Here is a 17,393-nt window from a genome sequence, read left to right as displayed (position 1 = left end):
AGATCTACAAAGATTGCAATAACTCCTCTGTGGAAGTAGCTGCTTATTTTGGGTACACCTACAGAAGTAAATCGATGGATGGATGGATGGATGGATGGATGGATGGATAGATAGATAGACAGACAGACAGACAGACATGATCTATTTTGAAAGCACTGTTGTGGATTGCATGGGACAATATCCTGAGCAGACACTGGCTGCCAACAGCTGTAGTTATTGGGAGAGGCGTTGAAGTTACGCCATTGTGTGTGTGGCAATGAAACATTTTCAGCTATAAAAATAAAATCTCATGTGAAGGAGGAAACTAAAACCTTAGTCTGTGGAATTAACTGCCTAAGTCAGGGAATATGGGGAATTGCCCTGCTTTTGCCCAGGCTGTAGGGACAAGTATTTGTTAGGGCAATCTTTGTATTTCTTCCTAATGTTGTTGGCCATAAGCTTCACCAATCCCACACCTGAACTCTTCCACATATTTTAGCAAGGCTTGTGAAGTAACTTCCATGCCTTCAGACCTCTGGAGTCTTAGATAGCTCCACAGCTACATAGCTCCATGTTCCCTGCAGTGTAGCAGACCTGACTGAACACAATTGGTGACTTCCCACTGCGTCACAGGCACCCAAATGTCTGCCTGACACTTGTAATGCTCACAGATCAAGTCTCTGTTCCTCTCACCAGAAAAACAAATCAGAACAAAGAATGCTTGAGTCATATTTCCTGCTGTTTAAAAGCTGAAATATCTCAAACATTGTTTAGAGAAAGCTGGTCTTCAAAGATGAGAAAGAGGCGAGATTGCTAGAAATTGTATTTTGCTGAAAAGACTCAGCTAAGATGTTGCTGAATGCAGGCCACCAAACAAATGCAAAATATGTCACTGCATGTGCTGTAAGGACATACCTAGGGATTCAAACATTTAAATAAATGTTTATTCTGTATCTTAAATAAAAAGATTGTGTGGCAATTGCTGGCTTAATGACAGAAAACAAGTCTTCACCTTCTTCATTTTTATCAATCACTTGACCCACTAGAACCATAGCTGAAACTCTATTTTGCAGTGAAAAGATTCTGTAACTTTTGGACACAAATTTTTATAGTATTGCAGAAATTCTAGCTTTCTAATTTTACCCGTTATTACTTCAGTTATAACTGTTCTAAATGTTCTTCTGTCAATTACACTGAAATTCTTATTTGCCTAATACCAGACAGACATGAATAAGCACTACCATGAAATTACCTCTGAACTTAACTTTATCCATATGAATATATTCTTTCAAAAATTGATTTTAACAGGAACATTCAGATATGGAAATTTCTGCTCATGAGCAGGACCTCATTCTGGCTCTTCAGCTTCATTGAGATGTGTCAGGATAAATAAGGATTAGAAAATGAAGAATGGTGAAAGAGAGCAATGAGGAGCTCAAAAAAGTCATTCAGGCCTCTCTGCAGTCTGTGTGTGGTACTGTGTAGGATCTCAGCACCCTGAGTCAGCTCTGTCACTATTAATGCTTCTTTAATATATCTAAATATATGTCAGGCAAGATCAGTGCTTAGAAAAGAAAACTCTTGGGATGTTTCAAGGTGTTAGAAGCTTTGCTGATTTAGTAAGTTGATAACAAAAGTGTTTCTGAAAAGGACAAGCAGTTTCTATGTCATGGTTCAAGGAGTGTCATCCAGGGAGGGCCCAGCATCAGGGCTACTCTAAACTCCAATGTGAAATATAAGTAAGATATAGGCCAACTGCTCCCTGGGGTGCACCACGCGCCGGCTGAGTGAGGGGAGGGGTTGTCCTGATATGCTCTGCACCTACAGCACTGAGTGTGCATTTGAGTGCCACAGTGTAAAATTAAATGATTAGAGAGCGTTTAAGGGACAGCTGCGAAGACAGCAAAGGCTCTGGAGGGCACGATATGTGAGGAGTAGCTAATGCCCCTTGGTGCACTCAGCGCAGAGCAGAGGAGCTGAGGGGAGCCCTCATGGCAGCTGCAGCTCCTCACAAGAGTGGAGGGCAGCGCTGAGCTCTGCTCTGTGTGACAGCGACAGGGCCCGAGGGAACGGCGTGGAGCTGCGTGAGGGGAGGGCAGCTGGGGGTCAGGGAAAGGGGCTGCAGCACAGGGAGGTGGGCATGGAACACACTGCACAGGGCAGTGGGCTTGGCCCTGAGCTGCTGGAGCATAAGGAGCATCCAGATATGTTCTCAGACATAGGGCTTATATTTTGCATGGTGCTGTGTGGAGCCAGGAGTTGGGCTTGAGGATTCCTGTGGGTGCCTTCCAACTCACGATATTCTAGCATCGTATTATTCTGACATGAAACATAACTAAGATGCAGTTTATGCTGCAGGCACGTCAATACAACTAAGTCATTTTGTGTGACAAAGTGCAGTTTTAGGCTTACAGAGCAATGGCAACAGGCATGGCAGTGGGAATAGGGCCTCAGACGGTTGTTTGTAGCCCTCTTGCACACATGAAGGAAAACATAGGATCAGACTTCAGTTTTTATTTTTTTGGGAAAACAGATGGCTTTTAAATTTGGAATTCTCAGAGAGTAATCAGTTTCCTTCTCCCCTTTCCCTCCCCCCGCCCCACCAAAGCTGACAGTCAAACATGTTCAGCACCACAAAAGCCCCAGATGGTACTTTATCAGTAAGTGATCGGGGCGAGCAGGGCACTGCGAACAGCCCGTCGCCGAGCACAGGCCCAGGCACCTCCAGGCGCCCGCCATCCCGCTCTGCGTTGCCCTGGGGCAGTTCCGCTTTTGCCGCTGCAGGGCGGCATCCGCAGCGGGCTCAGCGCCGCGCCTCACGCAGGCGGGGCCGCGGCCCGGGCGGGGCGGGGAGAGGCGCTGCGTGAGGGAGGAGCGGGCGGCGCGGCGCGGCCCGGGCAGGAAGCGCTCGTCGGCTGCTCCGCTGCCTTTGAGGGAGCTGCTGTGCGGGGAGCCGCGGCGGCCGGTCCGGCCCGTGCGCGGGGTATGCGCCGGCTGGAGGAGGACGAGTGAAGGGCCGCGACTCTTCGTCTCCTCCCTAGTTTTGCTGTCGGGGCTGCCGGAGGAGCCGGGAGGAAGATGGAGCCGTTCCCCAGCGGTGAGTGCGGCCGCCATCCCCGCGAGGGCGGGCAGCGGCCGGGCAGCGCTTCCCGGAGGGGAGCGGGCAGGCCTCGTGGCCGTGACCCCTGCGCGGAATTCGGAGACTTCGTGGGGCCTCGCTTGTGTTTGGCTTGACCACGGGCGTTACGGGGGCGAGAGGAGCTCTCTCGCCTTCTCATCACTCTGAGGCGCGACGTTGCCTGGCTGTAACCCCAGGGAGGAGGTGAGAGGCGGGCGCTGCCCGCTGTGCTCTCAGCACCCGGTGCCTTGGGCCCTCCCCGTGCCCGGCACACTGCGTGGTTTAAAATGCACGGGTTAGCAGGTAGACTTCAGGGCTTGTTCTGTTGGTTTAACCAGCAACGTCCACCTTTATCTGTGTGTTTTAATGATACTTCAGTGGAGGATGTGTTTTGCTATGTTTGCGCTTCGTCCAAGCTGTTGGTGTTTTTGTACTTAGCCTTAGCAGAAGGCCATTCAAGTTCAGCTAACTGTTATCACAGTTATAACACCTGCTGCTGTATTCGCTGTAAAGAGACTATGTCTGTAATTGCATTGTTTGTTTAAGTCGATGTGGGGAGTCTTCTCCTGTTAGGAGAGGCAGCCATCGTGCTGCTGTCACTTGAGCAGTGGTTTGAAATAATGGAGTGACTGTACTGTGCAACGAGACATTGAAACTTCTGCTCCTCGTCTGTGAAACTGGAAGAAGTGGCGCTGAGGACCCAGTACACAGTTCAAAACACTTTCTGTTACCGCTGACCCAGATCCCTGCAGTGAAAACCAGTGCCCCAGGGTGGTGGTGAGACTGCTGGGAGAAAACAGACTTCCTGCAGGAGGGGCTGCTTAAGAGTGTGCAGAGACCAAAGCAGAGCTGTTGCTCCTCTGGTGATCTTCGGGTGTCTGATACCCAACTGCTAAATCCTGAAGTGAATTGCAGGCCTACAGGCTTGGTTTTTAAGTAGAACATTTCCTGGCTGGTGGTCTGGAATGCAGATTTTTCAGCTTCGTATCTCAAATAAACCATGTTCCACAGTAACCGGGGAGGTTTTTGGTTCTCACTTACATGGTGGTAATGACTTCTGTTTGTGAATCTGTAGGCTGGTTTCCTGTGCAAGGTGCTGTTTGAGCTCAGAAGATGGTTATCACAGGAAGCTCAGAATGATCTTGAGCCCTTTGCAGCTTTTCTTCATGTTAAACAGAGGGATTGGATCAAGTCTTAAGGTTTTCAGAGAGCATTTTAGTTGGATTCAGGATGCTGATGCTGATGCTTGTGTGCCAAAATGACAAGAAGTCTGTTTCTGCTTTTACTTTACAGATGTTGAGCTGCTTTGAGAAGGGTTGCATATCTTAAAACAGGATTTTAAGGCAGCACATGCACTGAAGTGGAAATGGCAGATCACCATTTTCCTAATCCAAGTGTAATCGGTAATCATAAAGAAAAACAGCCATAATTCATCTGAAAAGTCAAGGCAGACCGTGGTTGTTTTGTCTAAATGCTAGAGGATGTGCTGAATTTCTCTTGTATGCACAGTCTCCCTTGTGGAAATACTCAGACAACTTAAATAAAATATGTATCAGGTGCCTTCTTTGGTTTCACCGTGCCAAGTGTGATTAAAAGCGCACAGAAGACTTCTTGTGGCATGTAAAATTTTTTTCCTGTGTGATCTCAAATCCCCCTAAACTGGGGACTGTAAATTAATTACCAGAATTAATTAATTAATTTTGACTAGTTATTTGTTACCTAGACTTCTTCTCTTTCTCTCTCTCTTTCTCTCTCTCTTTCTCTCTCTCTTTCTCTCTCTCTTTCTGTGGAAAAATGAGATGTTTGCATTGATAACAAATGACATTCTGACTGACTGGAATATGTTATGTAAATTGGGGTAGGTTCTGAACAATATTGCAAAATATTTTGCAAGTTTTTGTTTTTACTTTTGGATTGTATGTATTTCTAGAAGATCATTTCACCATTTCCCGTTTAATATGCAGAGCATTAAACTTTTTTCTACCTATTTGACATGGAAGGAAAATGCAGAAATGAGAGATTGCAGTGTTTCACACTCAGGACAGGTGATGTGCAAAAATAAGGAAGTACAGAAGGAATGATTTGTGATGATACGTGAAAAGGCAGATAACAATCCCTTTTATTAACTTTTTTTGAGTTACTGTAGGCATTTTTAATGCAACACATGGAAGCTCTGGTATGAAATCTAGTTGCATAGCTGGACTGATGTTCTTTCCCCCCCCCCCCCCCCCCCACCCCCCCCAGCCCCCCCAGTGATAGTGGAAAAAAAAGGTTCACATAGGAGGAAAAGTTGTGCTTTTGTAGGGGATAAAAACAAGCCATGCTACATTGTGAGATAATTTGTGAAAGAATGCAATTTGCAAAATTTATTTCAGCAATTTTTTATTCCTTTAAATTCTGAAATAGTTTGTTTTTTTGTTTTAGTGGTGTAGGTCTAGAAGCAGGTGTAGGTCTAGATTGCAGGGGATTGCAGGAGCTATGACTGTAGCCCAGGTGTGGGTGTGCCATGCTTCCCCTTAACTGTCAGTATTGTATCCCCATCTGTCATGGACACAAGAGGTTCCTGTGTTTTCATCTGCGTTTTTGGTCATAAACAGCAGAGTGAGTAATCTGTGGTAGTAGGATGGTGGATGGTAAAAATCTTAAGGGGTTTGTTTTCAGTTTTTTTTTTCCTCCTATGTTTTAATATCCCAATAGTTTGCTTTAATCAGATATTACTGACAGGAAAAAGTTGTTAATTCGTCTCTTTGTTTCTACATTGTCTTACATTGTCAAAATGCATATTGCTAGACGGTATTTTTCCTCGAAGCCCTGTTGTAACATCTGTGGCTTTTGTTCCTGTGTCAGCTGTGCTAAACAAGAACCTTTTCTCAATGGGATGTGTTTGTTTGCTTTTTGTGCACTTCCGTGAACTCTGTCTGGCACTGAATGCTCTGAAACTGCTGTGGTCTGTGTAGCAAAGAGAGATCGTCCCTGCATCCGTGTATGTACACAGAGACTTGTGTGCTCTTTTCTGCGGGCACTGTAACCTACAAGCTTGGAACTGGATGCATTGCATTAGCAACATAACCTGAACAGGGTGATCCAGCACCTGTTACAGGTAGAAAGGTGACACGATGGCAGAACAATGAGAGGAAGAGTAAGAACTTTACCTGCTTGAAGTGTTCCATTTGACAAGAGCAAACATTGCCACTTGGAAAGGGGCTGGAAGTCTCGTGCTCTGTTAAAACAATGTCAGAAGATCAGAGTGTAAATGTTAGTCATGGGTCCTGCTGGTACCTTTTCACTGAGGAGGTGGGTTCCTCTTGCAGGATGAATGGAGCCACTGAACATCTGTGGAATACATAGTGAGGCCTAAGTGTTGAAAACTTACTGACCTCAGTACCTGCCATCTGGAAAATTATTGCAGGACCCTCTTCTTTTGTTCTAGTGAGATGGTGTGTCTGGTGAGATGTGCATAGTGCAGCAGCCGTGTTTGGTACTTGAGAAGCTGTATGCATGTGCACTAGATGAAGTCCTTTAATGACAGCTATGTAAAGTGTTGAAACCTAATAAAGGCTACTATAACGTCTACTAATGAACTAAACAAACAGCTTAAAATAAAATCCGCTGATTAGCTAACCAAGCAGCTAATCAGCTTTTTCATATTAAATGGCATTATTATAACAATTACCTACTAAGAAGCCAAATTTACCTCCATTTAGTGTACGTCTCTGTTTCTTGTAAGGATGAGTTGCGCTGAATTCAGTCAAAGTTTTCCTCCTTCACACAGTGATCTGAGTGAAGGAAGTTTAGTGAGTTTCCAGTCTACTGGACAATATTTTTCTTTTATTAAGTACAATAGGAGAGATCACGCAAAACAAAAATGTTAAGACTTCTTTGAGTGAAAGCAGTATTATTCCTCTGGCTGTGAGAGAAATTTGTAAGCAGATATTGCATAGACTTTTGTCCAGCAATACTTTAAAATAAAATCAAATTAACTTTTAAAACACCAGCATTTTTGTGAGCTGGGACTCATGTATTTCAGAGTGTTTCTTAAGAGTTGTACATACTAATAGCTGCATTTTTACTATTTTTGCTACTGCTTTAGATAGTAAAGGTGTGTTGACCTTAAACGGAAGAATTGCAGAAAGTTTTTGTTCTTTGTAGCCAGGAAGAATGGATGGGAGAAAGCAGTGGGTGGGGAGCAGCCCTGGAGAACTCATCCATTTGATATCAGAGGTAGGAATTTCAGAGTGCTGCTCTGCCCACCACCTGAGGCACCACCGGGGCTGCAGCCTATCCTGAGTGTTGTCTCAGCCCAGAGTTCAAATAAGATCCCAGTGCTGCTGCTGGTTCAGGCTTTGTGTTCATGTACTGCTGCCTTGGCCTTCAGCACAGCTGGGGCAGATGGGAGTCTGAATTCATCAGAGATCTGAGATGCCTTTTACTGTTTTGCTTGTTATTGGGGTGTTAGATGGTTGAGTGTTCATTTTTCCCCTATTGGAAGATTTCACTCTTCTGCAGTGAGTGTAGTTGTGTGCAGAGTTGCTCTTTGATGCTATGGGAGTTGGTTCTGCAAACACTCCAGCCCACATGTGATATTTTCTCCAGTGCCTCTGACTGCAAAGGGAACCACCTGTGCTGAACACTAGGAACATGCCTCATTTACTGGCTGCTCTGGCGCCAGATGCTGTATTGTATTTCAGCCTTTCTTCTATTTAAGATCTGACACTTGAAAACAATTTTTTTTTCTGCTATAATAATGAATTGTTAATACATCAACAATCACTTGTGACTGTTTTTCATGTACGTGAAGCAGTCTTTCCAGATCAGCCAGCCTTGTATTTGTAGGAGTCTTAAAAGCTTCAGAATGCTTAAAAGACTCGTTGCTTCTGAGCTGTAAGCTTTGGCAGATAAAGGAAAGACAAAAAGTAGTTCCCCAGAAAATGGAACTGTGAATATGGAATGTGTGAGCTGTCAGTTTTATTACCCAACTTAGTCACTTACAAGCATATTAATGAGGCCTTGGCACATGCTTGTCTCTTAAGTGTGCAGATGCGTGTGATTACTGTTCTAAAACAGCTGGAAAATAATGGAAGGGAACACTACAAAATATGCACTGCAGCAATTAAAAATAGAAGTGGGAACAAGAATAATAATGCTGTTCAGAACTTGCAATCCTACTAAACATTGGGAAAGGAAAAGAAACAATTTGAGGAAACATATCTTCCTTCATATCTGTCTTTTGTGATTATGGTGCTATGATGCTGTTTGACAGTGATCTGCATTGCAGTGCTGGGAAAGCCGTTTTGTTCCGCATTATGTGCTCTGATGGAGCTAGCCCCATCACAGCGTCTGACTTGTTGGCAACTGCTGGTGGGTTTGGCAAAGGTTCAGTTATTGCTATGGTGGTGGGATGGTGTCTGCAATACTGATGGCTACCCTAAATGTCAGTATGCAGTATTCGTAAGGATATTTTTACCCATCCCTATGATTTTTGTTTATTTCCTCCCCTCCTCCTTTTCCCTCCTCCCCCCGTGGATGTGCAAAGCAGAAGCAGCCATCAATGTGCAGTGTCTGGAAGATAAATATGTAGATTCTATATTATGTCTTTGCCAAACATGGACATTTCTCATAAAGAAAGTGGCAATATTATGGTAATGTTTCATGTGCAAAAATAGTGGTTGTGAGATTAAGGTCAATGAAAGGGAAACTTATGGAGCAGAACTGAAGTGTTCTTTTAAGTGAATGCCCCAGTGGCAGAGCTAAGGTTTACAGAAATTCTTCTAAATAAAAATGGTGATTCAAAGTACGTTTTGTCTAGAGAGGATATGAGGGTCATCTGTTTTTTCCTTTTCCCTCGTCCTGCACTCCCTCCTGTTGTGTCTTTCGTCTTTCTCTTGGCAACAGTTTATGTGTTTTGAAATGTGTGTACATCCAGTGATAGTGATGCAGACAGGGATATGGCAGTTCTGGTCAGAGTAACCCAGAGCAGTCACAAAGCAATATGTCTGCTGTGGGCAGATGTTGGTCGGAGCCCCAGCAAGGCAGGCTCTGGAGTGACCGTATTGATATTTCTGCAGAGACTTTCTACAGGCCCTGCAGGCATGCTTACCCAATGGGCTGCACAGTCAGCAGCTCTCCACCTGCTCGCGTGACAGAGGTGATCCCTGGGTACCTTCAGAAAAGTGCCTGACTCTGGGCCTGCCCCTTCCCAGCCATCACGAGGCTGATGTCAACTGATGCGAGTATGTGACAGCTGTATGAGGCTTTGGAGCATTTTAGATCTTGGTATTTCTTGAGCTGCTGTGCAGGCACTGTGTCTTTTATCAATCTATCTATTTATTTATTTATTTATTTTGTCTGAGTGCTTGGTTTTGTCTTAAAATGAGTCTGAAAGAAATTTACTTGCTTATAACTTTATTATGCTTTTATTATACAGTGTATTTTAGGAATTATCAAATGTGAATTAAGTATGTATTGTAAGGCACATATGGTTGTTTTTCTAGAAATTGCCTAAGACAAAAGTTTGAATGTATTGCTTAAAGTATAAGAACACAAAACACAGCAAAAACAAACAAAAAAAATGTAACTAAGTGGCATCAGGTTGTATGCCGTCTAATAATATGCCTAACAATCCATAAGAAGGTTTACAAACTTCTCTGTTTTTCAACAGAACTGACGCTAACAGAGGAATCTCCTGTATCTTTAGCTGTGACCAGCCTGGTGTTCCTCAGCCATGGCTGCGCAGCTGCAGTCTGGGAAACAGTTAGCAGTCCTGGCTGTGAGAGCTCCAGTGGCTCAGGGTATTTCAGACAACTTCCAATGAGTCTCCAAGGCTTGTTTTTGTTAGACCCTATGGTTAAATCTTTTTGTATCAGTTTAATTTCAAAACATGCGCTTGATTACACTGGGAACTAAAATCTCGTCTTATAAAATTAATGTTTGATGATGCTCTCCCACTGTTCCTCAGTGTTATTTCCCGTCAGTGAGGACAGTATGCTGACTTGATGCTGTTGGACTTCTGTAGGGTTTTCTCTCTCAGTAGTGCCTAAAGAGCAGTGTCATTAAAAAATGCCAGAAACATTCAAGAAACTGTGCCTTAATGTGATATGCCTATTTTGGACATAAAAATTCAGACTGAGCTTGTACTGCAGAGCCTTAAATTCTCTACTAATCCCCACTGGCCTCTGGGGAAAGTTATGAAAAAAGTAATGTAGGGTTCTCCCAGCTTATTAGTTAAGGGGTTCAATGATAGCCACTCTGTATCTTTCATAACGTTTTATTTTTATGGATGGTGTCAAAGTAGTAATTTGAAATGACATGCTAGTAATAGTGTGTCAGTCCACTTAGAGCTTTGTATTGGCAGATGTTGAAATGTAATTGAACCATGTGATTCTTTAGCCCTAAAGCTTGCCAAAGGCATCTGTGCTTTCCTTAAAAACCAGGAAAAGGGTTTGAGGAAACCTTTTAGAAGCACCCAAGACTAATAAACATTTGCTTCAATAAGATTACACTCTTAGCTCTCGTTTCATATGGCAATTTAAGATAAGAGATGGTTTGAAAATACACAACCGTGTATTGTTTTAATTTCCATCATCCAGCCTTGCTGGGAGATTGTTGCTCTAAGGTACGTGCAGGAGCTTGCTGTTGTAATACTTGTTCTCATATTCCTAAGGGGGGATAATAATAATAAAAAGCAGCTCAAGTACTCCTTCCAGTGCTGGAAGGATGTCAAATATAGAGAGATCTTGTATGGCTTGTATCTTACGTTCCCTTACTTTTTTTTGTTTGGAAAGCAGCATTTGTCCTCTTTTACAATACAGGAAAAACAGTTGAACTTAGTATGGGACCAAAATTATTACTTCAGTTTAGAGCTTTTTTTTTTTTTTTTTGGTCCTTCATTTTTCCTGGCTGTGAGCCAACAGTGTGCTCTTGTGGCCAAGAAGGCCAGTGGTATCCCAGAGTGCAGGTCAAGGGAGGTGATCCTCTGCTCTGCCCTGGTGAGGACACATCCGGTGTGCTGTATTCAGTTCTGGGCTCCCCAGATGAAAAAAGACAGGAATCTCCTAGGAGTCCAGCAGAGAGAGGGCCACAAAGATGTTAAATGGCCTGGAGCATCTCCCATATATGGAAAGACCTGAGTCTTCTCAGCCTAGGGAAGAATAAGGGGATATCTGATTAATGCTCCACAAGGATAGGACAAGAAACAGTGGCCTAAAACATAAATGTAGGATGTTCCATACTAACATGCGGAAGAACTTCCTTATGGTAAAGGTGGTGATGCATTGGCACAGGTTGGCCAGAGAGGTTGAGGAGTCTCCTTCTGTGGAGATACTCAGGATCAGTGGGATGCCTACCTGTGCAACCTGGCCTAGGGAGCAATGGGGGTCTGGCCTAGCTTTGGCAACAGGGTTGGAGTCAATGTTCTCTTGAAGTCCCTTCCAACCCCTGCGATTCTGTGATCCTGTTGTGGTGACCTAGTTGAGGAAACAGTGGAATATGTGTAACTGCACATATTTTTGGCAATCTCTACCGATTTGATTGCCCTGTAGCCTTACTTGTCTGCTGAAATCAAACCCTTTCACAGTGGCACCGCTGGGATGTACTGCCAGTGCTTTGATCTTGGATAGATCTGCTTGCCTTTTGGTGAAAGTTTGCAGTAAAACTGTACAGAGGGTTGGTACCTCAGTAATGGCACAGCAAAAAGCAACAGAGCCTGTTGCAATGATTATGACTCTGCAAAATGGAAACATCTTTATCTGTGTGAATGAAGAGTGATGAGCTCTTAGCTATTACAGAAAGATGCTCACTTGTCTTCAGAAAGGTTATTTTTGTTAGTTTTTGATAGTGGCTTCTTTCTGTGTAAGCGTGTGCCATTTTGCTTTCTGTACACAGTAGTTTCAGGAGGAGTGCTAAGTCTTGTTCTGAGCTCAAAACACAAATGGTTTTGTTTCTCTTTCTTAGGTGGCTATGTTCATTATGTAAAAGTACATAAGCTTATGTTTTCAGGTGTTTGTTTTTTGGTGTATTAAAAATGAATATGTGTACTCTTGTAGTATCATGGGAGGTAAGGACATGCTGTTAGCCTACATAGTGCTTCGGTTCAGTCTCCAAAAAGCAGCCAAGGCATATGGGTGATTCTGGAATTTCTGTAGTAATACATTGTATTTCCAAATGCTTCTTGGCTGTGCTTCTTGTCTTGGATTATTCTTCTCTGCCTTCTGAATTCGTTAGTCTAAGAGGCTATGGCCTCTTTCTATGGCCACAATGGTCTTGTACCAACCTATCTTGTTTCTGTTTCTTCAGAGATTTTTCTCCTGAAAATAAGAAATTAACAAATATAAAATACTTTTCACACCTGAAGTTTTTTACTTGCAAGTTGAAATACTCGTGGTTTTCCTCCTTCAGAACTGAAGGATATTTGCCCCGTACACTGATTTTACCAGCAGATAGAAATTCTGCCTGGTGTCTTTCTGCTGTGGTGTGACCCCTTAGGCAGCTGGGCTGCATTTGACAGTGAGAAGCTCCCTTGCAATGGTTTGGGCAGTTTGCTGGGTGAAGCAGAACTACCTGTGTAAGCAAAGCTAAGAAGGAGTTCCTTTCATCAGGCAGGATGACTGGGTTCATCATGCAGCTTGGCTGTTTGGAAGGGCAAACACCATTGCTCTGAATCATCCAGTCTCGGAAGTTGGAGGGGACTCATGAGGATAATCGAGTCCAACTCAGTTCCACACAGCACCACCCAAAAATCAGACCGTGTATCTGAGAGCATTGTCCAGGCGCTTCTTATGCTCTGGTAATGTGCCGTCTTCCTCCTTTACCCCAGTTTTATTGCTGTGCAAAACATCACATGGTGTCAGACTTCCCGTTGTCCAGGTCAGCTGTCACGGCTCTGCTCCCTGCCAGCTCTTTGTGCCCTCCAGCTCCTCCTGCTGGCCAAACAGTAAAAGAGGCTGAAACGTCTGTGGCTCTGGGCAGCACTGCTCAGCAACAACTAAAACATCGGTGTGCTGTCAGTGCTGTTGTGGTCACAAATCCAAACGTGGCCAACGTGGACATCGTGAAGAAAACTAATTCAATTCTAGCCAAAACTAGGACATTTCCAGAGTGGAGCTTGCTTCAGAGCAGAAAAGTCTGGAACATTGCACTTAACATTATTAAGTGGAAGCAGTTTCAAGTTTGCAGTGAACAGTAGTTATTTTTCCAAGGTGAGTCAAAATTTGAGATTGTTCAGAGGTGTATGTATGCTTGTAGCAGTCATCGGAGTGCTCCTTAGAGAGTACTTATTACATATAACTCTGACCTAATGGCTTCTATACAGGTGCTTGGTAACATGGGGGAGTAGAATCTCTTCTGGATATTGATTAAATCTCTTCTGTAGGTTTTGTCAACTATGCATATTCAAGAGAAAATTAAATTACAAACATAACACTGTGTATATGAGCTCTTTATTAGGTTGTTTCTGCTCATTGCCAGTTGCTTCGGAGCTGTGCCTGCTGAAAACAAAGAACTTGCTATGCTATTTATGAAGGTTACATTAGTGTCATGTTAAATCTGAGACTGGATTTCAAATGTCACGAAATTCAGATATGATCCGTTAGGAGTAGTAGTGTCATACGTTTAACTCCATTGATGTGCTTTCCTTCTCTCTTTTTTCTCCTTAAATAAAAGCACTTGGTGTATTTGCATCATGCGCAGCGTGTGCACTGATATTCTTTATGTTGCTGTGGTACGTGCTTCCATCATTTTCACCGCTCCTTTGTTTGTATTTGGTTTCATATTAGCTGGTGACTTTTTCTGTTATTGTCTCTGCTGAAAGCATCATGAAGCAAAGTGATGTGTGTCACAAACTGTTGCAGGGCGCTGTTGTTAGTCTGCTAGGAAACACAGTAAGTGCATGAAGTCCATAAGTGGGAGTTCTGTGTGCAGCTCTCACTAGTCATCAGAAGAGAGTCCAGATCTGTGCATATTGTTAGTGGGGTCTAAATAAAATACAGTGAAATACATTGTGTTTCAGTTTTGTTTGCTTGTCTTAACGTTTAGGGCTTTTTGGCAGGCTGTCTTGATGTGACTTTTGGATATTCATTGTCTTTCTTCCAGACAGAGGAGATGCTCATTTGGTAATGGCTTTCAGGATATTTCATCCTGTATACACAAAGCAATAGGTACAGCCGGCCTGCTATTTTGATATGGGATTTCTGTGGGCCTGTCTTATTTTACTGTTTTCAGGAGGGACTTGCATTTCTGCTTTGTTATTTGAATTTTGCATCATATTTTTCACCATAATTGAGCCAGTCATTTTTTGTTGGCTCAGCAGCTCTTAACTGTAAGTGTTAATTGCTTTGGAGCCAACTAAAATACTCACGGGAGTCTGGAATATCATGTAAGACTCTGTTTTTAGTGAGTATAATCCATAATCCATTTTTGAAGTGATTCAAGCTTGCTCTCTAATGTCCAGTTCTGAATGCTTCCTGTGTCTCCTGCTTTGCTGTGCAGTGTTTGAAAACAGCATGGAGCTTGAAAATTCAGAACAGGGCACGTAATGTTTCCATAGATATTTCCATCCAAAGCAAATGTTTACAGTCATGCCTTAGTTCTATTTATAATGAGAAAGTTGGCACAGACCTTTAATGAGCACATGCAATCTCATGCGCAGCACTGGTGCTGATCGTGTTTCTGTGTGAGGATAACTCATCATTTCTGAAGGAGCTGTCAGTTCATTTTCCTCCCACAAGTGGAAGATGGGGTTATAAACCCATGTTAGGTGAAGAAGAGTAGCAGAGCTGGGATGCTGGGATACCCAACAGGCCTTATCCTGTTCTTTGTGAAGGGGCTGCAGGTTTGGTTTTGGGGACCTCCGTGTCTGGAGGGGGTGCTTCAGCTGAATTCTAATTGTGCTGCAGCTGCTGAGCCCTCCAGTTGTACTTCTGGAGATCTCATAGGTGCTGGGGACTTCAGCTGCAGTGTGCATGTGAGTGCATGGGGGATATAGGAGTGCTTCTTTTTGCACAGACAACTAGTAGTGCTGGGAACTGCGTTGTTTTTTTTTTTTTTGACAGACTGGTTTTCTGATGTGACCTGTAAATTTTGGCTGGTTGATTCTGTTTATGCAAGATTGTTCTCAGGTATGCTGTGCTGCATGTCATTTTTCTTTTTAAAAAGACTTCTATTCCCTTTGCTCAGTCTCCAAGCTGGTAGATGAAATAAATGATGGTGGAAAGAAGGCAAAATAATTTCACGTAGAATTTCTGATTTTCCCAAAATACTATCAGGTGTTTGTCTTGTTTCTAAGCTGGCTGACTGTTGTAAGTATATGTTTTCTCTCTGTGGATAGGTGCTGATTTTAATTTACATGAATGACATTGTGTGGTTTCCTGTTTTAATAGCTGTAAATAATTGCTCCACATAGCATTAAATTATAATTTCTTGCTCAAGAGGAATTTAAATGCGTGTAACAGATACTTAGAAGAGAGTAAAACTTCAGTCAGAATCTGATGTTTGTTGTTATCAGCTGAACAAGCTGGTTTGGAAAGATCAATTGAGTTTTCTCGTCTTTTTTTTTTTTTTTCTTTAAACAACAAAACATAATATATATATTTAACAAAGCAATTGGAGACAGCTCAAAGCGAAGCTGTGCAGGAATTAGTTTACATTTTGGGAGGAAGAACTAAACTGATGTGATCGGAAGCAATGATCACAAACTGAGATGTGGCAGTTTAAAGCAAATTTTAGAGGTTTTATTTCCTGAGAGTAAAGGTGCATTCACTACACCACCGTTAAGGTCTGATGATATCTTTGTTAGATCAGTGTTACAAGCTTGAGGCTATTTTATTTTTATTTGTGATCGGTGATACGAAATTCATTTGTAGTTGTCAAGGGAGAGATCTCTTTGAAAGTGGAATTGTAGAAGCAACCAAGATTACATCTGTGTTACAATCAAATAATACAGTGTATATGACTTCATTTTTCTTTTATAAAAAAAATTACTGTAAGTTGAAATTGTCTGCTGTGTTCCCTAGAAAACCTCTGTTTTTAAGAAGTGTTGCTTTGTTGAATTGTATCTCTTCTTATACCTGAGTGATACTTATCCACTAGAAGAAGTAATGTAATGCAGTATTCAAGTGACCTTAAGTACCATCCCTTCAGTATGCAATGCTGAGAAAAAGAACAGAAAATAAGTGACTTAACATTTTTGCTTGTGCACCACTCCAGCAGTGAAGATTATAGTGTATTTTAAAGAGCAAATTTTGTAACAAAGGTTTTGGCTTATTCTGTGTTTCTGTGGGCACCTGTTACTATGTACACACAAGGTTTTTTGGATGTCTTCAGTCTAGGAAGTTAGACTTGTCATCTATAGAATGCGTGCTGCTTATCACTGCGTACAACAATTTGGTAAGTTTCAAGACTAGGAATTTCCTTAGATGAGGAATTCACTTTTATGCAGACTGTCTAGTTCCCCTTTATTCTGTGGTTGGGGGTGAATCCTGAAATACCGCTGCTTGCCCTGAACTACCAAAGAAAGAGGTTTCCATTAGGATTTTGCAGAGTTTTCCCATGCAGTGTGATTGTTGCTTGAGAACTGCAGGAGTTATACCAGTGCTGCTGTGTCCCAGAGCTATGTCTGCACCACACTAGGAATAGCAGCAGGGATTCTTTGCTTACTGTGCTGCAAATCAGTTGTCTGTGGGCCAAACTTAAGAAATCTGTGGGCCAAACTTAAGAAATCTTGTACAGCTTTTGTTGGGTGATATTTTATAAGCACAATGAAGCATTTTTTAAAAAATGCATGGTTAAAGTAAGTATTCTTTTCAGTTAAAGTTTTTTTTATTTCTTCCTCTGAAGCCAATCAAGAGGCTGCAGTTTTGTTCCGCATGTAAACACAGGCGCATTAATCATGTTAATACAACTGAATTTTTGCTTCCTGGGTACATTTGACTGATCAAGACTATAAGCATTAAGTGTATGCATTATAGAATTGTGTAGAAAATATTGAATGCCTGCTTCTGGAACATTGGTGATGAATTGCATTTGTCACAGTATTCACTGAAAGCTCTGGCAAAATTGAAACTCCATTGTGTCAGACACATGTAAGAAGCAATAGAGTCACAGGGGGTAATTGGCTCACAGCTTTGCACTTCGCAAAGTGTGCCATATGCTCAGGAGAGGGTAGGCAAAAACCAGAAACACTGAGGAAAGAAGCTGTGTTCCAAACTAGGAGATATGTATGCTGTTTTCCTCTGGAATAATTTTCTTTGTAGTGTTGGGAGTGCTGGTGTGATTTGTGTTTAGGATGAGAGCAGTGATGACGACA

At 42.6% G+C, this 17,393-nt stretch overlaps 1 protein-coding gene across 7 annotated transcripts in view; it reads left to right on the top strand.

The window, feature by feature from the left end:
- Positions 1-2,931: 2,931 nt before the first annotated feature.
- Positions 2,932-17,393, top strand: part of LOC122176431 (leucyl and cystinyl aminopeptidase) — a 61,172-nt gene continuing 46,710 nt past the window's right edge. For 2 of the 7 annotated variants that reach the window (XM_042864920.1, XM_042864921.1), the window contains exons 1-2: positions 13,051-13,290; positions 15,142-15,207. Coding sequence is in view for 1 of the 7 variants with exons in the window: in XM_042864917.1 (XP_042720851.1) it covers positions 3,058-3,076 (19 nt within the window). In the remaining 6 variants the exon portion in view is untranslated. Of the gene's footprint in view, positions 3,077-13,050; positions 13,291-14,778; positions 15,054-15,141; positions 15,208-17,393 lie in introns of those variants that run through there. The other 5 variants (XM_042864918.1, XM_042864919.1, XM_042864917.1 and 2 more) reach the window with 4 other exon arrangements.

Source organism: Lagopus leucura, unplaced genomic scaffold, assembly GCF_019238085.1.
Source record: "Lagopus leucura isolate 7727_CA_CO unplaced genomic scaffold, USGS_WTPT01 Super-Scaffold_774, whole genome shotgun sequence".
In the NCBI taxonomy this organism is placed as follows: Eukaryota; Metazoa; Chordata; class Aves; order Galliformes; family Phasianidae; genus Lagopus; species Lagopus leucura.
The sequence above is the reverse complement of the archived record's forward strand: the minus strand, read 5'-3'. Positions and strand labels throughout refer to the sequence as shown.